The sequence below is a fragment of the Ambystoma mexicanum genome, chromosome 9 (genome assembly GCF_040938575.1).
Source record: "Ambystoma mexicanum isolate Mex_15411 chromosome 9, UKY_AmexF1_1, whole genome shotgun sequence".
Lineage (NCBI taxonomy): Eukaryota > Metazoa > Chordata > Amphibia > Caudata > Ambystomatidae > Ambystoma > Ambystoma mexicanum.
This window is the reverse complement of record NC_090931.1, coordinates 1,322,906,328-1,322,921,851: the sequence shown is the minus strand read 5'-3', so window position 1 is coordinate 1,322,921,851 and position 15,524 is coordinate 1,322,906,328. Positions and strand designations below refer to the sequence as shown.

Genomic DNA, 15,524 nt, shown 5'->3' with positions numbered 1-15,524 from the left:
GATTAATGACAAGACGGAGCTCTTAATTGTCGGTACCCAAGCCTGCCTTAACAAACTTGACCACCGGTACCATTCCTTTAACATTGAAGGCAATATCACTAAAGTTGCCAAAGAGGTTAAAACTCTGGGCGTTTACTCAGATTCCACCCTCTCACTTAAAAAAAAACAAGTTTACAGCTTCCACCACCGCATACACTAACAAATTAATCAACAGCTGCAAACCTTTTCTCTCCACCAACAGCCGCCTCACACTAGCCAGAGCATTGATTTTGTCAAAACTGGATTATTACTCCTAGGCTCCTGTGAACATAACCTGAACAGACTACAAGTTCTCCAGAATAACGTCCTTCACTGCGCCTGGAACATAACCACGCTCCAGCCATATCTCGACCTTCAGACGTGACACTCACTGGTTACCAGAGCATAACAGAATTAAACGTTGCCACTTGTCATTACACAAATGGCTGGCCAATACAGCCCCCCAATATTTGTCTGATAAAATCTCAAGGCACCAATCTACCAGACCCACCAGATCTACATACCTGCATTGCCTCAATATACACAAGTTTAAACTGAAAAAAAGCAGGAGGGGGGGGGGGGGGGTTCGAGTTTCCCAGTGCTTGCAGCCAAACGTTGGAGCCCCCTCCCATCAGCTATCGGAGCCGATCCCTCCTTCTGGTCTTTCAGATCCAAAGTGAAAGAATGGCTCCTCGCCCAACTACAACAGCGGCCACACCTGAACTAAGTCAATCAGGGCCTATCTCGGACCTCCTTGCCTGCCTAATGTATATTATTGACCCGCTTTCTTTCCTGGCTTCTACGCTTCTGCTGTAGTAGTACTATTCACCTTAACTCTAGGACTGCTATTCCCTAGACCATCTTGTAACTTGTGCTGTTATCGGTTCACTGGCCTTGTTGATTGTTGTCACTACCATTCTGACCACCTGTAACCTGGTCCTAAGTACTTTTCAATAATCTGCAACTGTAACTAACAAGTCTTCTATGCTCAAGCGCCCAGATACCTCAGGGTTAGGCGTGCTATATAAATAATAAAGTAAACAAAAGGTAATTAAATTAAGATTATAACACGGGCAGCCCAGGAGCTCCCATACTATGCATCTACATGGATCGGCAGTTGGCCACCCCCCATTACACCCATGTTGCTGTCCCTATATCCCGTCCATGTCTTTCTGGAAGCATACGACCAAAACAGAAAGGTGCAACAGTTATCACAATGAAACCTGTAAAATGGGTTATAGTGTAAGATCCCTACAAAGGGGTAAAGGCTTACCAGCATTTGAACTTCCCAGGATGCGAATGAAAGACAGAAGTAACTATGCTATGATGGCAGTATGCGAAAAAAAAAAGGCATTTCAAAGACCTATGCAGAGGACCATTGGATGCAAAACTGGCATCTGGGAGCTTTTTACAAAAATGCTGTGCCTGTGTAGGGCCACCTTCACATGAGTGCAAAAAGGTGTCTAATATAGATGTGTGCTACCACAATTTGCGCAGGGTCAAAAATGTCACCAGGCCAGCACAATTTTCTGTAATGCTCGTTGTTGGGACTGGAAGGGGTATTAAGAGTTCTGTCCAACTAAGCAAGTGAAAGGAAAATAGCCTTGGAAACAGATGAAGGAGAGCAAAGGTTCCTCTGTATTGTATTAGTTAACAGTGTATTCAGTGTCTAGTGATGAAGCCGCCTGGGAAAAGGTCGCCGGGGTGACATTTCTCTGAATTTGCACTCCCAAGAAAATCAAGCACTTTCCCCAAATATTCTAGGATTGGAGTAGAATAGTAAACGATACCGGTCCTGGAATATGTAAGGGAGTGGGGGGGTGGGGAGGGCGGCCAGGAGGCTTTTAGGACTGGACGGAATTTTTTTTTTTTTTAAACTGCCTACCTGGCGACTTTTTCCACAGGTGGCATCACATAGAAGCATTCATTATATTGTGAAACGTGTGGGAAAGGAGCACAGTTGGAAAGAAGGTCATCATGGATGTGTCGGTCTAGAAAGTGGAGGCGAGAACATTCTTGGCAGGAGGGAACTAGCAAGAGCTGAGGTACGAGAGCAAAGCAGAAAAAAAGGCATCGAGGCAACTTCGCATTCTACTGGTCTATGCTTTCCTGTTGTACCCCGATCCCTTTTCAGTACAAGCCTTTTCTTTGAATTGCCCCTCCTTTCTAGCGCTTGAGTGAGTACAATAATGCTTTAATGGGATACCGAAAGTGGAAAGTACTGCCAATGTTCGGTCATGCAGAGTTCACATTATGTCGCCATTAATTTGAGGCCCTAAGTTGCATAGTTCCTTGAGAACCATCACCCATTCGTCCGTGCAAATGCCTTCCTTCATAGCACAGCAACCCCCATGTTTCCCAACGCTTTCTCCTTTTTATATAGTCTTGCCCTTTTGTCCCTTTTCTTTTTAAAAAGATTTTTTTTTTTACAGTTAATAAAACAAATGTGGTAGGTTGTAGAGTAAGTAGGCTGGAAAAAGCATGTACACAAATAAGGACTACAGTCCTTTAAACATTGTAAGAAAACGTCTAACCTCAATCGGTGAGACATCCCCACTTCCTGAAAATGTGTTGTAGAGGTACAACAACTACTTTAATAAACCCATAACTAAGACAATGAGGACAGAAAGACCCCACTAAACACACTGACATCAGGAGAAAGGCTTTGTCAAATCATTCTGTATGTCTGCATAGATCTCCTAAATATAAATCCTACAATATATTTTGTTTATCGTAATCAGATACCACTCCTCTTTTTGCCCCCTCTGCTTCCACACCATAGGAATACCTTCCTTAGCCACGACAAACGTACTTGTGTGCCCCCTCGTACATGACTGCAGAGCATGTCTGCATCATACCTCTTGTGAACATGCCCAGTAGTTGTCACCTTTTAAACACAGTAACATTTTCACCAAGGTGCTAGAGAGCTCATCTGGATTCTGGGAGTGGGGGAACTTTAATGATGTAATGTGCACCACCCTAAACCGGTTGCAATCCAAATATCCTCACTAAGCTGGCGACTTTCACATCTGCATTGGGCCTTCGGGACGTGTGGAGGGAGCTCCACCCCAGAAGCAAGGGCTGGCTACTCATTTCATTCAGGGGCATACGGCTCCCTTTCAAGACTGGATTATTTTTTCTCCCCGCCATAGATATCCATAGAGCAATCACCACAGAATTTCTTCCCCGTGGCTTTTCGGAACACTCACCAGTAATGATTGAGATACGTGTGAATGGGCCGACTCCCTCCCCCAGCCCCCGTCATGGCGGTTAAATAATTATTACTTGGACTTCCCTGATTTTAGTGACCATCTCACTGAAAGGTCTAATGAATACTTCGAAACTAACACGGACAGCAGTCTGTTGTGGTATGGGAAGCCTATAAAGCAGTCCTTAGAGGGGTAGCGATAACCTGTACTTCCAATAAAAGAAAGGAACATCTGCAGAAACTGACAGAAGCTGAAAGAGAAGTGAAGGAATGGGAGACTAAACACTATGACTCCTGAGTTCCACTGCTCCCTTGTTAAAGCTAGGGACTACATTTGCAACATCAAGTTGGATAATGCTGAACACGCACAGAGAATTGCGTGTCCGGATTTATGAATATGGGGACAAAGCCGGTAAGATGCTTGCCTGGCTAGAAAGAAGGGATGAAGACATTTTAGGGAAATTGTAGATGAACGCAAAGAACACATTCAATCGGACCAAGGGATTGCATAAGCCTTTGCTCGCTTTTATGCCACCTTTCACCGCAATCCGGTCTCTCCATCGAATCTCTCCTTCCTGGATGGCGTCGCTCTACCACGCCTGTCTGAGCAACAGAAGACGGATCTAGACTCCGACATCACTGAGTCGGAAATAGCCGATGCCATTGCACAACTGCAATTGGGCAAGAGTCCGGGCCCCAACGGATTTCCAATCGAAATCTGGAATAAGCACATAGCGAGAAAATCGCGACTCCCTTCATAGGATGTTTCTCCGCGCCGGGGAGGAGGCTAACCTCCCACCGGATCTGCGTGGGGCTACAATCGTGGTCATCCACAAACCGGGCAAACCCCCCAAACAATGCACCTCATTTAGGCCCATATCGCTGATTACCGGGGAGGCCAAGATTCTAGCTAAACTTCTTGCCAATAGACTGCAACTGGTCATCTCCTCACTGGTTGGGATTTAAATGTCCGGAAGGGGATGAAGACAAAGTATCCCTATACGCTGATGACCGCCTAATATACTTGAGTGACCCAATCCGAACCTGCCCAATAGTCACAAATGCTGACACGCTTCACGGAATTTAGTGGACTGAAAGTTAATTGGGGAGGTGCAGGGGGGGGGTGGAGTCGGTCTTTTTTCCGGTGATGGGTGGGCCGCTGGCCATTCCCCAGAACTGCCCATATTAAATAGAAGAGATAGGCTTCCGTTACTTGGGGATCTGTGTCTCTTTCAAAATAAGCGATCCATAATTTGCACCCGATCACAGGGCGATTTGTTTCCGATGTCCGGCACTGGAAACTCCTTCCCCTAACAATGATGGGTGGGGCCGCACTCTTCAACATGATGACTTTACCGCGATATCTGTATATACTGCAGAACGCCCTGCTTAGTATCCCTCATTGGTTGAAAGCCTTCTTAGAGAATTTATATGGGGGCGGGCAATCCCGAATTACACTTACTACATTGCAGAGATTGGTTTTGGGAGGGGGGCATCAGGGTACCACATCTCCAAACTTATTACTGGGCAGGCCAATTGGGGGTAGTTAATGGCCTACTTCATGAAGTCAGGAGTTACCACATATCAGAGCCGAACTGCCCAATCTTCACGTCACCCAACCGATCCATGTGCTTTATCAACCTCTTGCCAGGCCACCGCCGCAAACAATGGGTGCGCACGTTACCATAGTCTGGCAGCATGCACATATTTTTCTGGGATGGGGAAACAGGGTCACCATGGCACAACCCTTATGGCATAATAGTAACCTGGCTGAGTTGGGCAAGAGCATGGCCCAAATGGACAGATGCAGGTATCACTAAAGTAATTGACATTCTCGCTGAGGGGGGCTTCACCCCCTTTGAAACCCTTCAGAGATTCCAACTCCCTGACACCGAGCATTACCATTATACGCAGCTCACTCACGCTCTGCAGAAACATATTCCAGCAAACACTACTGTGCCCGACTATACACCCTTAGAGCGTAACATGCTTACAGCACCCATCCCCACTAAGCTTATTTCTATCCTGTATAACGCTATGACAGCCTTTGCTACTACAGAAGTGTCTAGTCTCAAAAGGAAATGGGAATTGATGTGGGAACTATAGAACCAGAGGATTGGATACAGGTGCTAATGCACCTGCATGAAATAGCAATTTTCTCTAGGCTTCGACTGATCCAACTGAAAGGTCTGCATCGCATTTACTATCCCAGAACAGCACTATACAGTTGGAGACGTGCCCCAAACCCCAATACCATGCCAAGAGGGGGAAGGCTCCTTCATACATTTCCTCTGCGAAAGCCCCCGAATTCAAACCTTTTGGAGCAAATGCTACAATAGGCTAACTGAAGTCCTTACCCGCAATTTACCTCTCGATCCTAAAACACTGCTGCTGGGTATGCCTGATGAGGGTGCCGTTAACAAGTGGGAGAGACTGTTCCTTTCTACAGCCGCCGGCCTAATAAAATGCAATATTGCCCAAAAATGCAGTGTCCCAGAATGCCCGACGCTGGAGCAATGGACTGCCGATATGGACATGTGTGCCGCCATGGAGCATAGAGTGTATATGGCAAGAGGCTGCCCAACAAAAGCCGAGAAAATATGGGGAAGATGGGAAGGGGAGGGTGAATAAGTACCTAAAGGGGTGATGGTGTGTGGTGCCTAAACAAATTGCCTACTGTGAAGTACATGATGATAACCTATGGGACCAGGATTATGTTGTATAAAGGTCCGTAGATGGATGCAAGTTTTTGTTTGTGCTTTTCTTTTTGGTTTGTTATGAAAATCAATAAAATATATATTTTTTTTTTCTAAAAAGGGGGCTAGAGAGCTCAGACAAGATCTTCTGCTGCATTAGCTTTTATGAGAAGTCTACTTTACCAAGCCACTACTTACAGGCCTGGCACATACTTAAAAATGCCACCAGTCCTGCAGGTTGAGTGCCTTGGTTTTTATACTCGACCTAACAAATGCACGTGCCCCATAATTAGTAGTTACAAAAAATGTACAAGTGCTTTCTGTGAAATTGTACATGCCTCAATTCTCCCTCCTTGGGCAAGCCTTTCGGTCGCAGGTCTTTAGTGGCGCACTGTGGATGCAGATCCCCTTTTACGCATCCATAGTGGCTCGAAAGCCAACTCTGCGGCACTCATTTGGTGCAAATGTGATTTGGGCACAGCTGCTAACATTGTGGCCTATTTCTCTGCATCGTTGCCGGTTTCAAAATCAGAATGGATTGTGGAAAGTTTTCCGCTAATGCCTTCCATGTCGCCGCCATGTGTGGCACATTTTACAATAATCTTAGTGAAAAGTACTCCCATCCCACTGAGAATGTTCCCTTCTGCGCTGTCCTTCCTCACACTAAACCGATATCACGAGGAATTTCATTTAGTGGTACAGCACCTCCACTTCTGAGGAGGGCAACTTTGTTTTAGTAGTTGATTACTGCCTCTTTGCTGAGAGGCAGTTGTAATTGTAATGGGACAGAACCAGAACGCTTCAAAAGGACTGCTATACGTAATGAGTCTGTGCCAACCCTTTTTAGTGCGTCTTTGTTTCATGTGACCGCACTCCTCCACAGCTAGTTATGCTTTCAATGGGGCAGTATATACACTTCTTAGTAGTTCAACTATACTGTGTGCACATTATGCAAAATGTGCTACACTTGCAGGTTTTTACAGAGGTACTTTGTGCTCAGTGTATGCAGCAAGTTATTACCTTCGGAGGTTATATCTTGACATACTGTGTAACAGCTGTACACTAGTGTGTGGCAAAGGCCTTAACCGAACACAAACTAAGGTACAGCAGAAAGTAAAGGTCTGATGTTGTGCTCCACACTTGCAGGTTTTTACAGCGGTACTTTGTGCTCAGTGTATGCAGCAAGGTTTACCTTTGGAGGGTATATCTCGACATACTGCGTAACAGCTGTACACTAGTGTGTGGCAAAGGCCTTAACCGAACACACACTAAGGTGCAGCAGAAAATGAAGGCCTGATTTTGAGCTCCATGTAAAATAAGAACAGTGTCATTCCCTGGTGGAACACCAGCTATTTGCTCCTTATTATCTACCTATATTTATATAGATACAGAATGTGGAACAAATGAGAAAAGTTGTTCCATCAGGGAATTACACTTTTCTTATTATACATGTAGTTCAGAATCAAACCCAAAGTAGGATACAATGAGTGTGCTCCACACAAGTGTGGTATAGGATTGATACAGGCATATATATTGTGCCTCCAGGGTATGCATTGTTGTACCTTACGTGTTGCACAGGATTATCCAGACATACGATGTTAGTTCAGAGTGTACCCATGCGTGAAACCATATACTGAGTTTGTTTACAGTGAGCCCAGTCCATACTGACGTATAGCAGAACATTAAACCAGGCAGACTGAGCATGCTCAGAGTGTACACAGTGAGTTGTACAAGGATGCAGTTGGGCATCGAGTGTGCTTCTAGTGTACCTATCCAGTTCTGTACACAGGAGCATTTGCCTTTCTTGCACAATGCTGTGAATTGCAGTGGAGGGGGCATACAAAAATGCAAACCGTTCTCACAGTGTACTCAGTGCTTTATACTAGCACGGATTAGAGTTAATCCATTGTTATTCACCAGACTGAGTTTTTGCACAGAAAGGCTCAGGGTAATTACACTGCACATAGTGATTTACTTCACAGCACAGCTATGGTTTTATTTATGCAGGCTTGCATTATGTCAATTTCTGTAACTCTTGTTCCCTGGGCGTTTATTTAGACCCGTTTTCAAGGTGCATGTGGTGCTGTACACTAGAGTAGGTTGTCTTATCTAGACCACCTGAGTGTGATACCAATGTGCATGGTGCAGTACGATATAAATAAAGTGAAGCTGTAGGTGTAACAATGTGTAATGACATCCATGTGCGGCTGAGAATGTATCCAGACTTATTAGTGGGCTTCCAATATACACAGTGCTGTGCACACGCAAGTGAAATGAATGTGGTTTTCAGACATGTGTGCATGCTGCTGTACACTGGCGATGGAAGAGTATCAAAAAACACTTTAACGTGCTTCCGATCTACATGAGATTTCAGTAGAGAGTTAGCTTGACATACAGCATCAGCACAATGCTATACACAATTTCTGTAGCGGGTTGGTCCAGGGAAACAAAGTGCCTTCACACCGTTCTAGGGGGCTGTAGCATAGAGTGTAATGTAGGGTTAAGTAAACATGATGTGTGCACGCACTGCACATGGTTCTGTAGGCTACAGTGCAGCAGAGGTTTTATCCAGAGACATGGTTTCTATTTCACAAAAACAACAGAATCTTCACTGTTGCACTGATAGGCCCCTACGCTGCGACAGCGGATCTAGTGCAAGTGACCCTCGCCCAAACTTTGTTGCCGAAAGACTAATTTGTAAACGTCCTAATATGTGCATGTCACCATTTCTGGTGCAGTGCTGCCTCCCACACAGTTTGCCATTTAATGCAAAGAAAGTGGGCAATGAGATTTTGCTAGCCCTGATCATGCAGTACAGAACTCACATCATGGCAGTTATTCATTGATTTTTTTCCATCTGTATAGCGCCTTTCACCATAATTATGGTCCCAAAGGGCAGTTTGGTTCAACACCCTCGGAGGGGCCGGCGTCCAAATTTGGGAGGTGCTGTTATGCGTGTGTACATTTCAGCCATTACAGTTTTCTAGTCACCCATGTCTGAATGCCATGTGAATGGGCGCAGCAGAGTTGAACTATGAACTAAAAGGGGGGGGGGGGGGGGAATTGTGTTTAAGGAGATAGAGAATGTGGGAAGCTACAGTTAGAATTTGACGCTAAAAAGGTAGCTTAATTCTTATAGCAGTGGTGTTGTGCATTAGTGTTGGTGTTATTCACACAAATGGCAAGCTTTTTCCATCAGACAATTAGGTGTTTCAATAGGTTGGCTTTGTATTTCCAACATACAATTCTAATTTGATAATTTGTATATAGCTTCATGTAGATGGACCGCTTCTAAGCTCGGTATTAATCAGTGTTATTACTTAAGCAATAAGTCCTGAGCAGGGGGTCATTCAGGTAAAGCCACGGGGCCCATAGTTACAGGCCCAGAAAAGAAAGGGGTGCGGGGGGCACCACACTACCTTGTTCCCCAGCATGGGAAGATGGCGGCCTCCAGCCTTGAGGCTAGTAATGCCCCTGTTCCAAGCCTCCTCATTGGCTGAGAGCAGGTCAGCCCCTCCCAGTACTAATAACTAATAGTACTCAATTCATTGCCTTCATTCAGAGGGCATAGTCTGTGCCACCAGGGTTTCACAGTTGCGGCATGGCATTGTCCCATTCCGAAAACCAGTGTTTTGCACATGAGCTATTCATCCAGCAGGCAACCATTTGCCAGAAGTTACTATATGCCCAGGAACTCACACCATTAGGTAGCTGTTATCACACACAAGTACTCATCTTGTCATCCTATACTCTACTCTACTCTCACCATCTACCAGGTTGTCCCATTAAACGCTTATGCATTCACACCAGTTGGCAGGTATTATACTTTGTCTAAACACGCAGATCATATGGCAACATGACTGCTTGGTCTCATAGCCTACCTACTTCTCTGGTCTTCCTCTATAGTGATATGAAGTAGTTTCAAGGCACTCTTGTACCCTAGCCGTACTTAATAAAATTGTTTACTTCCTACTTGTTCAACGCTGCCTAACTCTTTCCATTTATTTCTTATTATTGGAATGGCATGTGTAGAGTGTTATTGGCTCTTATTACACTTTCAATTCAGAGCAAAAAAAACTGTTGGGAAAAATAGATAACAGCAACATCTAAGAGAGCCCTTCATTTAGACAATGAACACACATTAATGTTTAAAATAGTGTTGTATGCGTGGTCTATTAATTTTAAGGCCAACTTGGGGTGCATGCTGATGTTTCATCCAGGCTACTTCTGTCTAGAAACACCCGATTCGTATAAACCCTTTCAAATGGCTTCACCCACTTCGTCCCCTTCCACAGGAGCAAAGGCTTCAGGTCTTCGCCCATCAGATGCTGGGTGAATGATCATTATACCCTGCTCCCTAGAGATCTCATGGACATCCACGTTTAGGCAACCTCGTTAGTTAACTTGGTCCCAGAATCCCAATGTTGTCTTTAACCCCCTGAATCCATCACCCCCTCACCTCGCTTCGCCGTTTTAAGCCTCGCACGCGTTGTTGGAACTCCTTCTGACGTTCCGGATCCAGCGACAGAAGAGGAGCCTGGGGACTATTGGTATCTGCCTCCTCCGTCATTTTTACAGCAAGCGGCAGCGTGGCTAAACTCACGGGGTAGGACTGGAGACGTTCTTCGAACCCGGAACCGGAAAGACTCGGTCACTGTCATGGAGAGGAAACTGCTGTAACGGAAGAGTACTGTCCTCAGTGTTTACTACACTAGAACTCTGTGATTTCATGTAACTGACTAAAATAAGAGAAATACCAAAAGAAGTCGGGGAATAGCGAATGCGACGGGTCCCTCTTGCCTCGTCGAAATACGCGCAGTTCGAGTGCTTTAGTGAAAGAGTGCTGTTTCCTTCACGCAAATGCCAGCAGGAGGAATCGTATAAAAAATGAACCCACAGGTTCAATTTTTAATACTTTTTCAAACACGCTCTTTACAAGTTGATGTTTCATGCAGTCTCGATATACCAATGGTACTATTCTAAGATGGACGCCTCTTGTCAGGGGTGTAGCGGGGACCTTCAAAGTTTGTCCTCTCTTTCCATGGTTGTAGCCCTTAGTATGTTGTCGATGTTTCTTTTTTTTTTTAGAAAACTTTATTGAAGCCACAAACTTGACAGTGCAGATGAAATGTGCATGAGTAACGAGAAACAGTGGCTAGCCTACACTTTTTTGTTTAGTTTGAACTGTTAGGTGGTGGGTGCATCAGTGCCCCACATCAGCATGCTTTTCAACTCACACGTGTTTTGAGGGCCCGCCATTTAGTCGGTTTACTCACCCGTCCGTATTCGGCAAAAACCAAACTCTTTTCTTTTCACCCGCCCTCTTGACTCAGAAGATTGAGAGCTGTGAATCAGCCAAAACAATTGCATAGGGAGGTGCTGTTTGAGGAGGGGCATCAACATGTGGTGTTTTCTGCGTTTTTACCTCCACCCATTCAATACCGTTGCAATGCTAATCCCGATAGCCTTTCCCACCCACTACAGGCCATTCCCTACTCGGGACTATACCTCGCAATTCAAACTTGTGGATGGTGTACCCATCATAGAGTCGGCTCTATGCATGGACATCAGTGGGCCCTCACTCGCAAAATATAAAATCCGCTACGTTCGCCTGCAATGGCCACTGAAAAGTTTGAGCGGTATATGTCACAACACACTCCTGGATTTCTTTGGTCTAGCACTGTCGCACAGTAACAGCAAACTTTGCAGAATAATTGCTTTTTTTGTGGCTGTACGTGGGCTTCTAGTCCAATAAAAAAAAGTCTTAACCATTTCATTTTCAGGCAACGTGTGTTCTCGCATCTTCCTTTCACCAAAGACATGTTAATCTCATGCATTGGCAAAGCCAAAGATTTTAACTTCATTATAGGTATTAGGCATATGCTAGACATTGACATCATGTGTCCAGCCAATTGCCCCATTTTCCAGCCGTTAACATGTTATGGGCAGGTAGTAAGTACCATTGTAGAAGTGCCTAGCAAATACCTAAACTATGCCTACACAAAAGCCCCAACTAGTGGCTTTGACAATGCTTGTTTTATATATGCTGAATTGTAGAGGGCAAAATTCAGATTTTTAAGATATCACATTTTATGAGTGATAATGGGGTTATGATGCCCAAAAAATACCGAGCATTCTGCAGAACTCCCAAGTTTTCCAATTTCTAATGAGTGAGCAGAAATGAGCATATTCGATGAAGGCACGTGACCTTTTGGACCTGGAATGATGCCTGTGTGTGTGTGCCCTGATTAGATGTTTTGTCATAATGCTGAATTTGTAAAATTAACAAATTCCCAGATAGAGAGAGGAAGGCTCAGCAGCGCATGTTATAGGTGTGGGTTCGCTGGCTGCTATAGTGGCAACGTGGGTCCCATAGGATGTTTTAATCGAGCAACATCTAATTCAGGGGAACTTTCCACCTACCCCAAACCAGGTGCGTACAATTTTGCTTTATTTAATAAAGTTCTTTTTATGAATCTGGTGTAAAGAAACCACTGGAGGGGGTGTCTGTAACCCTGCTCTCTATACGGCAGAGGAGAGGCACAGAGGACCCCAGCCAAGATTCTCTATGCAGTAGCAAAGTAGAGCAATCGAGGCCTAGCTTCTCAGGAGGTGATGCAGGCTGGTTCTTAAGTACAGTGTAACCTCCCCAAGCACCCACAAAGGAATGCCCACACACTGTATTAGTTAAAACACCGTATTTATATAAATAAGGTTCAAGGTTATATACACAATCACGATAATACACTTTGTGCTCCAACAATTCTAAAATGGTAAATGTATACAGTTCTAGGTGGTACAATGATCACTTTGATTTCATTTAAATGCATCAACTGTACTCACTTCAAATAGCATACAAATCAACACAGCAAAACAATATCAACTATAGATTTAGAAGGAAGACAAGTTAGTTAGACAATTGGCAGAATACTGGCCCCTACCAATAGGCACAGTTCTGTATGATGATCCCCCCCACCTGGGAAACCTGTAAACGAAGATGCACTACAAGCCGAGTCCAGATATTGTCTATGAGAGTCTTATATTCTTCTATAGTTCTGCAATCCAAATGTACCTTGTGGTGTAGAGTTCTTCGTCAGGGAATTGATGGGCCCTTCTTGAGAGCGCTCCCTTTCAAGCAGGCAGGAGCCGCGGGTCGTTGAACATCCGAGATGAAGAAAAGGTGAACGTTGTCATTGAGGCAGCAGCTTTGGTCCTTGCGGTACTTGTTGACGAGTGATTGAAAATGTCCTGCAACAGGGGAGGCGTACGGTGCACCTAGACGACAATGGTTCGTTGCCGCAAAGAGTTAGTGAAGAACTTTGGCCCAGCAAGGGCGTTGAGTCATCAGCGTCTGGCGTTGGCGAATGGGACGTGACCACGGCTGGCTTCAGTAGCTTTGTCGGCGTCTGAGGTCTTCGGGTGGCGGGAAACCCACCAGCGGATTCTCCTCTGTCATCGACGGCCTTGACTTTCTACTTCAGGACAAAAGCGGTCGACGATGATGAACAAGGGAGTCCTTGGATCAAAATGTTTTTAGGCAAAGGGAGCACAGCGGTCGGCGACGGTGGACGGCTGTCCGGTGCTTCTCTTCGTTCTCCTCGGCGGTTCCCTTCTCCGGTCAGCAGCCTTTCATAGGTCTGTCTACCAGGGAGCTTTGGCAAAGATCAGCTGGTGCACGATGGTCCCTCGTAGCTCGGGAAGAGGTCTCCTTACCAGGTCCTCTCTTGGATCAGTTCTGGAAGGCACAGAGGCTTTCAGATTGCACGGAAGGGAACAGCGGTTCACCTTCTTCTTCCGGCTCGGCTTCAAGAGTAAGCATCAAGTATCAAATTCAGCTTCTGACCGATTTCTAGTAGAGATGAGGCCCCCAGATATACTGTTGATCTCCCATTCACTCTGATAGGTCACACTCAGGAAACCAATCACTCAAAAGGGCATTCAGGCAGTCAGTCAGCCAATCAGGCGCACAGTGCATTCAGGCCATTCTTCTCCATCCAGACACTCACAACACAAAATGTGGATTCGGACAAGTACTCTGCCATTCAGCACTACACACTGCATTCATACCAGTTTCGGGCAGGGCTGTCTCAGTCATTGTGTCAACCACCAGATACTAGACACCCATAACACAGAATGCGTATTCGTCACACACTCCATTCACCCAATGTAGATATTGAATGGGAGGGCCGGCTATGTCGCTTCAGTTGGTGCTCAGGTTTTTAGCAAGATAAACCCTTCTCAGAAACCTTTGAAGCTTTCGCAGGAAGGGCTGATAGCTTGTGACCAAGACCCTTGTTAATCCAAGAAGAAGAGCAGAGCAGAGGTGGGATGCATGTCTGTCGCAGAAGATTCCCCAAACTAGGCCGCCGAAGATAAGGCAGGTGTGGGCAGCTGCAGATATAACTGCTAAGCTACAGGAATGAGTTTGCAAGAAATCCTTCGCACGAACGAAGACGTGAAACAGGGCATACAACCAGCTGCCAATGACTACGAAGATTCTTGTTTTGACTACGTGCCAGCTATTGAATGCAATGCTAACCAAATTGTATATAAGCTGTATGAACTTTGAATGCTCAACTCACTCCTGCGCAGTCCTCTGAGTGTGCAGGGAGTCATGCCCTTCTGCGAAAGCCTAAATTGAATAAATTGATGACTTGACTTATTTGGTCTGAGTCTTATTGGTGGGGTCCCTTGTACCAGGTTGGGGTAAGCAAAAGGTGTATCCTCAATTTGGCCGACCACAAAGGGACCCGAAGGTGCGGTAGCCCATCACTGGGTGAGGCGTTCCAGGGCGAGGCTGGAGAGGTAAAGGTATCGGGGCCCCAACGAAAACCGCACCATTGAATGCGAAAACCTGCGTTACCCTTCCTCCGCCAGTCCCGCCGGACGACAGAACAGCAGGCTGCCGCTCTTCGGGTTCGATAGACTTCTGGCATAGACCCCACAAGAGGTGAGTGCGGGTAGGAGGAACGGTTGGTAAGGCCGTTGGAACAAGAGTATCAGTTTCATGGTATGTATTATTGTTGGGGTTTGTTTTTGTAGACTGAAAGGAAGGATGGATGTTTGATGTGAAGGACCGGCCATGATGTAAAGGGTACAAGTGAAACAAAAGTCATGGGGAATTTGTTGTCAAGGTAGGGGGGGATTGGCCAAAGCCCGGTACGCCCCATTAGAGGGTAACTCAGCCTTTGAAATGTTAATTAAGCACGGGTTAAATGCAACTTTGTTTATGAGAGAATGGACAGAATATACAAAAGACTCACTCCAACATAAGTGGGTGGAACAGGGCACATTTGATTTGGACAGCATTGGCCTAGTAGAAATAGAATTGACAAAACGACGTGTCTGACCCGCACAGTTTGAGGCAATCAGGTTGTGGAGGGTCGAGGCAATTAGGAGGCAGAATGCACGAATGAAAACCCAGCGGAATCAAAATAGACGAACAGCTGTAGAAAAGGCGAGGCAGTTAGATCAAACAGTTACAAGAAAAATATGATGCCGAGGGGAGAAGGATGTTGATAAAGGAGGTGAGTTTTCGGTGAGATTTGGTGAAAATGGGGAAGTGGGGGTCACCAGGATGGTTGTAATATCTCCGGAACGAG

The 15,524-nt window shown here is 45.5% G+C and overlaps 1 protein-coding gene across 1 annotated transcript in view; it reads right to left on the bottom strand.

The window, feature by feature from the left end:
- The window catches only part of NIFK (nucleolar protein interacting with the FHA domain of MKI67), a 176,457-nt gene extending 165,817 nt beyond the window's left edge, over window positions 1–10,640 (bottom strand). The window contains exon 1 of the mRNA XM_069616700.1: window positions 10,382–10,640. Coding sequence (XP_069472801.1) covers window positions 10,382–10,492 — 111 coding nt within the window. The 5' untranslated portion in view covers window positions 10,493–10,640. The remainder of the gene's footprint in view (window positions 1–10,381) is intronic.
- Window positions 10,641–15,524: the final 4,884 nt, after the last annotated feature.